The sequence below is a fragment of the Asterias amurensis genome, chromosome 13 (assembly GCF_032118995.1).
Source record: "Asterias amurensis chromosome 13, ASM3211899v1".
Taxonomy (NCBI): domain Eukaryota; kingdom Metazoa; phylum Echinodermata; class Asteroidea; order Forcipulatida; family Asteriidae; genus Asterias; species Asterias amurensis.
Window position 1 is genome coordinate 18534524 of NC_092660.1, and position 12539 is coordinate 18547062.

Consider the following 12539-nt stretch of genomic DNA (forward strand, 5'->3'; position numbering starts at 1 on the left):
AAAAAATCCCCCCCCCCCGTTTTAAAAAATCCTGGATCCGCCCCTGGCATGGCATAACCTCCAGTGATGCCGGGCTGAAAACTTAAATTATAGTGTGACGTAAGATATAAAAACCCAGCTAACCGTATCACTCTAAATGGGAGAGATTTAAAGTTAATCAAAAAGATTGTTATTTAATTTAAAAATAAATCCTAAGCATTTAAAAAATTATATCTGAAAGCTTTAGTTTTAAATCTTAAAATGGATTAGTCCCTGACTATAATCCTTTTAAATCTCTCCCATTTAGAGTTCGTATTCACTTATTGGTCGTTGTATTTCATGATAGATTGTTTTCTCCAGAGCTAGACATGTACCTATACACTCTAAAAACTAAAGAGTTGAATCCAACACTTGCATGAGTTCGGTGAGTGACTAAACTTTGAAAGTGTTGGATCCAGCGTTGTGTTTGTTAAAAACTAGCAATTTAAATTGTTGATCCAACGCAAAAAGGGTTAATTCGACAATTTAAGTGTTATTTCAACATTTCTAAAACAAAATCCTTTGAATTGTTGGATCAGCTTTTTAAAAGTTAAACTGGCACTTAAATTGTTGACCGAATACCTTAAAATGCTAGATTTAACATATAAAATGCTGGATACAACACTTTCAAAGTGTAGTCACTCACCGAACTCATGCAAGTGTTGGATTCAACTCTTTAGTTTTTAGAGTGTAGTTTCTGAGCAGACCTTCTTTTGTCGTAAACATTGGGGAAAAACCTGTAGGATTTGACTAGCTTGTTCATTATCAAGTGTGAGTTGTATTTTTTTTTCAACATTGATGACTTTTGTTTGTTTAAATTGCACCTTTCTAATTTTATCCGAAACCATTTAGTTTACAATTCGTGTATATACTTTCTTACTGCTGTTGCCATTTTGTTTATCAATAAAATGACAAAACACGTTGATTCCATTGTTTTCTAATCAAATCATTATTTTATGCCCGTTGCATTTTCTACGGAACCCTGGAACTAACTTGTTGAGATCTGAGATAGTTATATATTGCAGGATGATGACATCATAAACTTGAGTTGGTGTCTTTGGCGACATCTCGGGATGAAGATCTTGAACTTTGATTGGTATCTTAACAAAAATATTGTATCTTCTTCTTCCACCTTCAAAAGATTGAAGATGTTACACGCACTGCGTGTGTGCGCATGGGTTGGTTTGAGGTAAAACATGAACTATTGTGCCAGGTGCAGTTAGAATTACCTGTACTGTACAGGTGCGAGTAAAAAGCTGGAGATGAGGTTACTTCAGCCAGAGTTTTAGTAATAAAGGCCTATTATACACAGACAGCATTTCCACGAAAGTGAACGGCTTGCGTCTACCCCGTGACCGGGTCGGTCGAGTTGGTCTTTGAAAAGCGTTCTGTAACCGTTTGCTATAAAATGCATAATGGGTAGAAAGATGTTGTAGAATACAATGATCTACACAAATGACCCTGCGCATATATTTCTGCGCCTTGAACACCCAGCAGGGTAGTTACGTGCGCATTTCAAGTCTTATTTTTATTATATTATTATATCCCTCGAAATTGCGTGGTTTTCTTTTTACCTCGTCGACTATTCACGGTCGGCCATTTATGGGAGTCAAATTTTTGACATGGCCGACCGTGTTTAGTTCGCGACGTAAAAGAAAAACCGTGCAATTTTTAGTCATACTTGTGTGGATCATTTATCTATTCTGCTCTTAAAACATCTTCCTAACCACCATATGCATTTCATAACAAACGGCTTCAAACGCTTTTTATAGACCAACTCGTCCGATCCAAGGCAACGTGTTCCCTTAAGCACACGAAACGGTAACCGTAAATCGGCTGTTAAATGGAAGGGATTACAAAGTTAATCCAAAGGATTGTAAATAGGGACCAAACCATTTTTAGATTTAAAATTAATTGAACTCATTGTTCCTGTATTTTGAACGATCCAACGGAACGCACGCGGAACTGTATAGCCGATGTCGTCGTATCGGACACGGCCTTTAATAGTAATACGCTGGTCGGTCTCATTCTTCGTGAACTCGATCAATTGAATTATCTATTGACCCTTTCTGTGTGGAGCTGTATTTATGGTAGTTTGTCATCGTCGTATGGCCACTTACGCCGTCAAGTTTAGTGGGGACGTAACACCGAGGGAATACTATAATACTTCTCTGCTACTTTAGACAAGATGTGCTTTTTGAGCCATCATGTCGTTATCCATAAATCTCACTTTTTTCCAGAAGCCTGAACCTTCAGGAACAGTCAAAAACTAAATTTGGTCGCGACTTTTTGCGACTTTGGAAAAATATTCAATTTTGAATTTGTATACCCCTTAGTCTTGGCCCAAGACGATGGTGCTTGATTCTGGATAGTGTACTACGCGCGGTTGAATCGCCAAAGCGCGCCCGCCACGGTATGATTTAGTTACGTGGACGGCTTGAGCTCTAGACTACACAGTGTAGTCGGTTGAATCGCCAAAGCGCGCCCGCCACGGTATGATTTAGTTACGTGGACGGCTTGAGATCTAGACTACACAGTGATCTCAAGCCGTCCACGTAACTAAATCATACCGTGGCGGGTGCGCTTTGGCGATTCAACCGCGCGTAGTACACTATCAAGAATCAAGCACCATCGTCTTGGGCCAAGACTATATACCCCTATGAGAGACGCCTGTTTTTGACTCAACCACCTGTATGACGGGTGCGTGTGTCAGCGGTCATATTGCTCTGTTCAGCATCAAAGAAAGGCCACCATTTATGAGTACCGCTTTTGGAAACCTTTATGACAACACACTTTGCATCGCAAAAATTTCTCACCATTTTTTCTTTGATATGCCTATGGTTAGACAAAAGTCGTGTCAACTGTACGCCGTCTGGCGACGACACCGAGGGAATACTATAATACTTCTCTGCTATTTTGGACAACTGTACGCCGTCAATATATAGTGGCGACGACACCGAGGGAATATACTATAATACTTCTCTGCTATTTTGGACAACTGTACGCCGCCAGTGTATAGTGGCGACGACACCGAGGGAATTCTATAATACTTCTCTGCTATTTTGGACAACTGTACGCCGTCAATATATAGTGGCGACGACACCGAGGGAATATACTATAATACTTCTCTGCTATTTTGGACAACTGTACGCCGTCAATATATAGTGGCGACGACACCGAGGGAATACTATAATACTTCTCTGCTATTTTGGACAAGATCTGCTTGTTGATGATCCATCATGTCGTTATCCATTCGCTGTCTTCACACTCGACCGGACCTAATCGTCTCTTGCTCGAAGCTTTTGAAGAGCGTCTGGCCCTGTTCAAGGGTTGAGCGTCTGCAGCATTTGGAGAACGAGAACTGCAATGGGTTCCCGTGTTCGTTAGTTCTCATTGACCATAGAGAGAACCGGCCAGATTCCGTAATCGGACATTTGCGGATTGTTCCGGTAAAGTTCCCGATTCAACCGAAAAGCGTGTATCTTGAGGCAGGTTGTGTAGACAAATCCAGACAAATGGAGGGATTGTACAAACAAATGCTGAGTTTTGCCGACAAATTTGCGTCTGAAACCTTGGAGTGTCAACAGATCTTTGGGTGGATTTTCAAAGATTTTAACCCGTTTGTCAAAAGTATAGGGTATGTTGAATGCCCAGACTTTACGGTCCGAGCAGTTGGAGCTAATGCACTGGAACCATTTGGCACCCCGAGATTTTGGACCAAAGACACACCGCCCCCTGACAACTGGAAGTTCGCCCCCGATGGTTCCATCATAACGAAGGACGCCTTGCTGAATACGGTCATGATAAAGAAAACTTGTGGAACCAAGATGGAACTTTGACTTTTTTTACTTGCAGCCCCTCCCCCCCCCCCACACACACACACTATACATTGTAGCTGTGAAGTGACGTACATTTTCACCTGTGGGCTATCGACTTTGGCCGTGTAGTTATATGCTTGGAGTTTAAACCCATCAAACAAAATGGAACATTCAACCTCGGTGATTTCATCTCAATCAAAGCCATGAGTTTTGGCCCTGAGTGCGGGATGCTGGTTGCTTGACAAGATGGCTGCATCGCAATAAGAAATGCTGTATAGAACAGCTACCTGAGCGGAATGTTTTCAACGGAAATGGTATTTTAACTTGTTTATAATGCACCTGATCATCATTTTAATGTAATTTTTATATGGTACACTTCTGAATTTTTCGCAATTATCGACTAAAACATCAGGCACCAACCTAAAGGTTTTGAAAAACTAAAAACACTTATGCCGTTGACGGCGCGCGTCAAAGGACAATGCCGCTGACGTCATCTCTGGGAGTTTGCTTTGTTATACCTCCACGCTGTAACAAAGCGGCTTTACAAATTGGAGCTCCCAACTATGACGTTTTGAGAGTGATTACGTAACGGGGCTTTTAGAGAATTTTTTAGGACAATAAGAGAATTTTCCTGGGGCCTACACATGCCTCCAGCTCCTGCTCTATTGAACATAACATGAATATGTATAGCGTTTAACAAAGACAACGGTCCGAGTAGGGTGGAGCCTTCAGTATCCAACTTGTGATTGGGCGTTGGCAAGATCTGGACGTGCTACGGTGCTTTGAACGTGTAAAACGAATGATCACTAGTTGGACTCATCCAAAATGTCATGATATTATAATTATGTAGTCGTGTTCCACCAGTTGCTTTCCAGTACAATTGTATCTTGACCCTTTCTTTGTGGAGCTGTATTTATGGTTGTTTTTCATCGTCCTGTCAACTGTACGCCGTCTGGCGACGACACCAAGGGAATACTATAATACTTCTCTGCTATTTTGGACAACTGTACGCCGCCAGTGTATAGTGGCGACGACACCGAGGGAATTCTATAATACTTCTCTGCTATTTTGGACAACTGTACGCCGTCGATATATAGTGGCGACGACACCGAGGGAATATACTATAATACTTCTCTGCTATTTTGGACAAGATCTGCTTGTTGATGATCCATCATGTCGTTATCCATTCGCTGTCTGCACACTCGACCGGACCTAATCGTCTCGTGCTCGAAGCTTTTGAAGAGCGTCTGGCCCTGTTCAAGGGTTGAGCGTCTGCAGCATTTGGAGACCGAGAACTGCACTGGGTTCCCGTGTTCGTTAGTTCTCATTGACCATGGAGAGAACCGGCCAGATTCCGTCATCGGACATTTGCGGACTATTCCGGTAAAGTTCCCGATTCAACCGAAAAGCGTGTATCTTGAGGCAGGTTGTGTAGACAAATCCAGACAAATGGAGGGATTGTTAAAACAAATGCTGAAATTTGCCGACAAATATGCGTTTGAAACCTTGGAGTGTCAACAGATCTTTGGGTGGATTTTCAAAGATTTTAACCCGTTATTCAAAAGTGTAGGGTGGGTTGAATGCCCCGACTTTACGGTCCGAGCAGTTGGAGCTAATGCACTGGAACCATTTGGCACCCCGAGATTTTGGACCAAAGACACACCGCCCCCTGACAACTGGAAGTTCGCCCCCGATGGTTCCATCATAACGAAGGACGCCTTGCTGAATACGGTCATGATAAAGAAAACTTGTGGAACCAAGATGGAACTTTGACTTTTTTTACTTGCAGCCCCCCCCCCCCCCCCCCCACACACACACTATACATTGTAGCTGTGAAGTGACGTACATTTTCACCTGTGGGCTATCGACTTTGGCCGTGTAGTTATATGCTTGGAGTTTAAACCCATCAAACAAAATGGAACATTCATCCTCGGTGATTTCATCTCAATCAAAGCCATGAGTTTTGGCCCTGAGTGCGGGATGCTGGTTGCTTGACAAGATGGCTGCATCGCAATAAGAAATACTGTATAGAACAGCTACCTGAGCGGAATGTTTTCAACGGAAATGGTATTTTAACTTGTTTATAATGCACCTGATCATCATTTTAATGTAATTTTTATATGGTACCTCCACGCTGTAACAAAGTGGCTTTACAAATTGGAGCTCCCAACTATGACGTTTTGAGAGTGATTGAGTAACGGGGCTTTTCGCGAATCTCTCAGAAAAGCGCTGGATAAGGATATTCAAAATGATTAGTTATTTTTTTTACCAATTGAAATTGAAATTGAAATTTATAATCATATGACTCGATTTCCTTATTCATTGAAAACACTTTAAGTGAAATTCAGCAAAGTTCACGACTTGACATTTTCGTTCAAGCAGATCTTTAACATTCGTGTATAACCTGCCCAAACAATTGTCAGATTATGTACGCTTGCAGCTGATTTTTTATATTTTTTTGTTTTCCACCAAGAAAGTATGCTATTGTTTTACGTATTATCATCTTACTGGTTCTTAATTTGATAAAGGCTGGCTGGTCCTGATTGTTTGGCACGTTGCATTGGATTGTGCACGTTGTGCTATATAAACGGCGTTTGAAAGCGTTCGTTTGTTGGAAGGGTGCTTTAGAAGTATAATAATCCACACAAATGCTTCAAGATTGTGTGGTTTTCCTTTTACTTCGTGAATGTACACGGTCCGCTGATTTGCAAAACCAAAATGTTGACTCGACAAAATACTGGACCGACTTTGGATTCGGCTTTAGGCTAGCTTTGCCCGCGGTTGTTTTGACAATTGCGCGTGCTGTGCGCATGCGTAGGCTCAGACGAGAGGATGGAGCCTGAAACCGAATCAAAAGCCGAAGCCGTCTTTTCGAAAAGGGCCGTAGTTCACGAAGTAAAAGGAAAACCACAAAATTTCGAGGCATATTAATATGTGAATCTTTATGTTCTACAACTCAGTACATGTATATTCATTACATAACAAACGCTGCCATACGCTTTCTGTAGCCCAAAGCGCCCAATCCAAGGCGTTTATGTATATGTATGGCTTGATATTATGTTATTGTTCACCCGGAACTTAAAGAAGGCACTTTGACTGACACGTTTGGTAGTTGTTAAAGACCAGTTTATTCTCACTTCTTGTATCCCAACATAATTATGCATAAATGTGAAAATTTTGGCTCAATGGTCATCGAATTGATGCAAGCAAATAGTGGAAGAAAAAAACACCCTCGTTGCACCAAAATCGGTGTGCTTTCAGATACATAAATAAAATACCTCAGCTGAAGTATTTCTTTATTAGAATGACAAACAACCTACTAATTTTGCTTTTTACCCATACACCGATATGTGTTAGCAATGTATACTCAGTACTTTCCCGAGTCCTGTGAAAACAAAATATCACAGGCATAAGTATTACTCGGGTGGGAATTTACCTTTTTCTCCAAAACTTACCAAGTAAGTTTGTATAATATTATAACACTTGTTTTGAGTAATTACCAATAGTGTCCAGTGCCTTTAAAGAGTCTTTTCGAAACCTTGTCGAGTCGGCTTTCATCTTAAGCGGCTGTGTCCATCTTTCTGACTCTCAGCAATAAAAAGCGTTCATTTTGTGAAACTTGCTGACGGAGCAAAATCCAGAGCCAAACCTGCGGTTTCGACAAGACACTGTTTAATTAGCCTTTGGGCATGAATGGTTTCAGGCTTATCTTGATTTTTATATCCGAAAATATTACACATTAATTCCTTTGTTCTATGTAATTCACTGTTCATTTTCTTATGTAATATTGATGTTAACCAACATTAACTACATGCTAGACTTGATGACAAGTCGTTAGGCGCTGCCTATTTGTCTGCCTTTCATGCAACAGTCACAGTGCGATGTTACACATGCAACAGTCGTAGGTAGCGCGAGGCAGCTCTGCGACTGACGCACACACACATACTGGGATCGAGGGTGTGTGTATATCGTCCCCGCAGCTACATCGCGCTGTAACTACACACCGCGCTTAACAATTACCGTCTTGACTTCAAGACTAACTACATGCCTGGTGGCGACAAGTTTCGTAAGCCGACATTAAATATAGATGCATGTTGGTTACTTGAGTGATTTGATGTACACCGTTATTAAAGGCAGTGGACACTATTGGTAATTACTCAAAATATTTATTAGCATAAAACTTTTCTTGGTGACAAGTAATGGGGAGAGGTTGATGGTATAACACATTGTGAGAAACGGCTCCCTCTGAAGTGCCATAGTTTTCGAGAAAGAAGAAATTTTCCACGAATTTGATTTCGAGACCTCAGGTTTAGAACTTGAGTTCTCGAAATCAACCATCTAAACGCACACAACTTCGTGTGACAAGGGTTTTTTTTTTCATTATTATCTCGCAAGTTCGATGACCGATTGGGCTCAAATTTTCACAGGTTTGTTATTTTATGCATATGTTGAGATACACCAACTGTGAAGGCTAGTCTTTGACAATTACCAATAGCGTCCACTGCCTTTAACTATATACATTATTATTTTAATACAGGGGCTTACTAATTGATTATGGACCAAAAGCCTCATTGTAACATCTAGAAGAAAAAAATTATGCAGACATTCTTTAAACGTATTTGTGAAAGTGGCACTGTATACTGTACAGGGGTGTTTAACTTCATTGTACGTTTATTTCAATGTGGTCATTTAAGTACAACAAGTATATATCATTTAACACCGTTACATTATAAATTGTCATAAAAACAGACTTATATTAGAAAATTATGTGTCGTAAAGGTAGAGTTAAGATACAGAATGACATTTTTTGTCATAACAAAACAGACAATATAGAGTTATATTAAGAAATTGTGTGTAGTAAAGTTTGAGTTTAACATACAACATGACAACATTTAGGTTTGGGCGAAGCACTGCTCTCTGTACCCTTACCTTTGGGCAGACAAAAGAGACAGGCAAAGGCCAAAAACAACTATCATGACAAACAAACGAGTACACATAAAAAGTAACATATTAAACTACCGCAATGAGTCATTGACACATTATGCATATTGGTAATCAAAGAAACCATATGAATGACTCATCGTCTGGCAACGGACTCCAGCATCCTCGGAATGGCGGCAATTGTGCACACCGACGGTGAGATGAGAGCATGACCAGACCGAGTCTTCGGTCCCATCACACTGTACGTCATCAAGCCAGATCTGCCCCGTCCCAGTGGTGTACGATGAGCTCTGTAGATCTGTGCCGTCTGCGTAACCCAACTGACGGCAGACTACGGTGGCATCGTTGTCATCCCAGTAGTCGTCGCAAACGGTGCCCCACTGTCCGTCGTAGAAGACCTCCACTCTCCCCTCGTACGTGTGCTGACCACCGACAAGACGAATCACCGAAGTCCCTTCAAAAGAAACAGCGCAAAGAAAAAACTTATCAATTTTATGTACTTTGATAACGTCGCGAGATTCACTGAGATTTGATGGTTTCCAAAAGCAAGTCAGTCGTCTCACCCCAGTTCCAAAGTCACCTACGACAAAGTCGCACTGTTTTACCCCCTGTGGAGTATACCACTGTGCCTCGTAGCTCAGTTGATAGAGCATCTGCCCGGAGTGTCAGGGGTATTGGGTTCAAATCCAAATGAGGACTATTTTTCTTTCAGCCCAGATTTTGTATTAACTTCTCATGAGGCCTAGTCTACCACACACGACCTCAACAAAGCTTATTGAGGAGGGAGGTTTCATTGACGAGTTGTGAATCCGTCTTAAATCCACCCCTTACGTCAATGTGTTCCAGTGGTTAGACTACAGGACTTGCATACAAGGTTGTGGGTTCGAATCCCCCACCCCAAGCTAACCGCTGATTCCACAATGACTATAGAATAACACTCGTCTAGTTACCGAATCATAATTGATTTGTGCGATTCAGAATCATAGACGTTAAACCAATTTTTGTATAAAAATGAGAGAGATTGGCTGTTGTCAGCTTTTCGTTTATATCCCCTTGTGGGAGTTTGCCAAGTTTCCTTGATGGGATGGTCATCTAAACAAACAAGCAATCATCATCTGACGTCGTGCCTGGTTCACATATACGAAGAGCGGTCCCTTTATTATACACCTACCATCTGAACACACCACACCAGCGTCCTCTTGGTGGCCACAGTTGTGGGTCCCAATTCCACTATGGCGACAGCTCGTCAGCACAGACTCCTGTCCAGTACAGTCGACGTCGTCAAGCCAAATTGAGCCCGTGCCAGCACCGAAACGGCTGTTAGTGGGCGCACTCATGGCGGCGGAGAAACCGAGCTGGCGACAGACTACCTGGGCATCGTTAATGTCCCATCCGTCGTCGCATACCGTGCCCCATGCATCGTCGTTAAGAACCTCCACACGCCCTTCTCGGGAAGATGACCCATCGACGAGTCGAATACCTTGACGTCAAGGAAGAGAATTCATTCATTCATTTATTTATTTTTTTTTTCAGAAAAGTTTACATTATATGAAGTTTCGTGGCCTAGCGGTTAATAAGAGCATCGAATGCAAACTCTTGTGTTTCTGATCGGCAGAGTGGGGCTTCGACTCCCCAGCCGTAAAACTTGTTTAATTATAAGCAAGACATTATAATCATTGCTTTTTCGTCCTTCGAATTTGTAATCAGAGACACTTTCGACCCCCAAACACTCACCACTCATACTACACGTCACCCCAGCGTCCTCTCCATGCCCGCAGTTGTGAACCCCAAACCCTGAGTGCAGACATTCAGACAGAGCGTTCTCCGACCCGTCGCATCGTAAGTCATCGAAGAGAATGGGCCATGACGTTTTAAAAAGTTGTTGGTCATTCGGTTCCAGGTTGGTTTACTATTGTCTATCTGTTCGGTGTAAGTTTCAAGTAAGAACGTGTTCCTTAAAGTGTTCTTATTACTCTTCTTACATCCCTTTTTAAAGACACTTGACACTTTTGGGTAGTTGTCAAAGACCAGTCTTCTCACTTGTTGTATCTCATTATATGCACAAAATAACAAACCTGTAAACATTTGAATTCAATTGGACGTAGAAGTTGCTAGATAAAAGGAAAAAAAAACACCATTGTCACACGAAGTTGTGTGCTTTCAGATGCTTGATTTCGGGACCTCAAAATCTAATTCTGAGGTCTCGAAAAGAAATTCAAATATTTTAGTGGAAAGTTACTTCTCTCTCGAAAACTTATTCAGAGGGAGACATTTCTCATAATGTGTTATACTAACAAAAGCTCTCCATTGCTTGTTACCTTGTAAGTTTTTATGCTAACAAATTTTGAGTAATTACCAATAGTGTCCACTGCCTTTAAAGCCAGTGGACACTATTGGTAATTGTCAAAGAGTAGTCTTCACAGTTGGTGTATCTCAACATATCCATAAAACAACAAACCTGTGAAAATTTAAGCTCAATCGGTCGTCAAAGTTGCGAGATAATGATGAAAGAAAAAACACCCTTGTCACATGAAGTTGTGTGCTCTGTGATGCTTGATTTCGAGACCTCACATTCTATAAACTTGAGGTCTCGAAATCAAATTCGATGAAAATTACTACTTTCTCGAAAACTACGACACTTCAGAGGGAGCTGCTTCTCACACTGTTTTATACCATCAACCTCCCCCCGTTACTCGTAATCAATAAAGGTTTTATGATGATAATTATTTTGAGTAATTACCAAGTGTCCAGTGGCTTTAAACAGGCTACGTGCAGCTACGCTATACGGTCCGCTTCACTTCACTTCAATTCAATTCAATTCAATTCAATTCAATTCAATTCAAGTTAACATTTATTTCATTCTCACTTGGGTAGCTTTGACCCGCTTCATTTCGCACCACTTCTCAAACCCCTTTCCAGTCGATTTTTTCTTGACTTTGCAGTCTTGATGTAGAAGAGTGAAACTTTCACTGTGGTGTCAGTTTTACTCTTTTGAAAGTCTTTCGAGAGTGAAAGTCAATCTGTGTCACTCTTTTTGAGTGAAATTTGGACTCTAAAATAATAGAGTTGAAAGTACCCGTCTTTCACTCTAAAAAGAGAAGCTGCCACAACATGGCTCTTTGCAAGAGTGGTACGGTGGAAAAAACGAGTGATTTTCCACTCGTTTGACAAATATTTCCCATTTAAAAGCACTACGACATTGGCAATTTCGTAGTGCCGAATAAAAATTGCTGCCTGGCACACTTTCAATATGAAAAAAAATCCCCCCGCCCCGTTTTGAAAAATCCTGGATCCGCCCCTGGCATGGCATAACCTCCAGTGATGCCGGGCTGAAAACTTAAACTAAAATGTGACGTAAGATATTCGGGCTATGGAAAAACCCAGCTAACCGTATCACTCAAAATTGGAGAGATTTAAAGTTAATCAAAAAGATTGTTATTTAATTAGGGACCAATCGATTTTTTTAATTTAAAAATAAATCCTAAGCATTTAAAAAATTATATCTGAAAGCTTTAGTTTTAAATCTTAAAATGGATTAGTCCCTGACTATAATCCTTTTAAATCCCTCCCATTTAGAGTTCGTATTCACTTATTGGTCGTTGTATTTCATGATAGATTGTTTTCTCCAGAGCTAGACATGTACCTATACACTCTAAAAACTAAAGAGTTGAATCCAACACTTGCATGAGTTCGGTGAGTGACTAAACTTTGAAAGTGTTGGATCCAGCGTTGTGTTTGTTAAAAACTAGCAATTTAAATTGT

The 12539-nt window shown here is 41.0% G+C and overlaps 3 protein-coding genes across 3 annotated transcripts in view; 2 read left to right on the forward strand and 1 right to left on the reverse strand.

Annotated features, from left to right (window-relative positions):
• The first annotated feature begins 3257 nt into the window (after positions 1-3257).
• On the forward strand, positions 3258-3877 carry LOC139946405 (uncharacterized). The gene has a single exon (XM_071944051.1). It carries the CDS (start codon positions 3258-3260, stop codon positions 3855-3857), a length of 600 nt encoding a protein of 199 aa, XP_071800152.1. The 3' UTR covers positions 3858-3877.
• A 1097-nt stretch (positions 3878-4974) lies between these two features.
• On the forward strand, positions 4975-5638 carry LOC139946403 (uncharacterized). The gene has a single exon (XM_071944049.1). It carries the CDS (start codon positions 5010-5012, stop codon positions 5607-5609), a length of 600 nt encoding a protein of 199 aa, XP_071800150.1. The 5' UTR covers positions 4975-5009; the 3' UTR covers positions 5610-5638.
• Positions 5629-12539, reverse strand: part of LOC139946303 (scavenger receptor cysteine-rich domain-containing protein DMBT1-like) — a 28849-nt gene continuing 21938 nt past the window's right edge. The window contains exons 13-15 of the mRNA XM_071943927.1: positions 10512-10640; positions 9949-10257; positions 5629-9231 (exon numbers count right to left, since the gene is read on the reverse strand). Of these exons, the coding sequence (XP_071800028.1) occupies positions 8876-9231; positions 9949-10257; positions 10512-10640 (794 nt within the window). The 3' untranslated portion in view covers positions 5629-8875. The remainder of the gene's footprint in view (positions 9232-9948; positions 10258-10511; positions 10641-12539) is intronic.

Coding starts and splice junctions, on each gene's coding strand:
- LOC139946405 (XM_071944051.1), top strand. CDS start 3,258: ATGTCGTTATCCATTCGCTGTCTTCACACTCGACCGGACCTAATCGTC.
- LOC139946403 (XM_071944049.1), top strand. CDS start 5,010: ATGTCGTTATCCATTCGCTGTCTGCACACTCGACCGGACCTAATCGTC.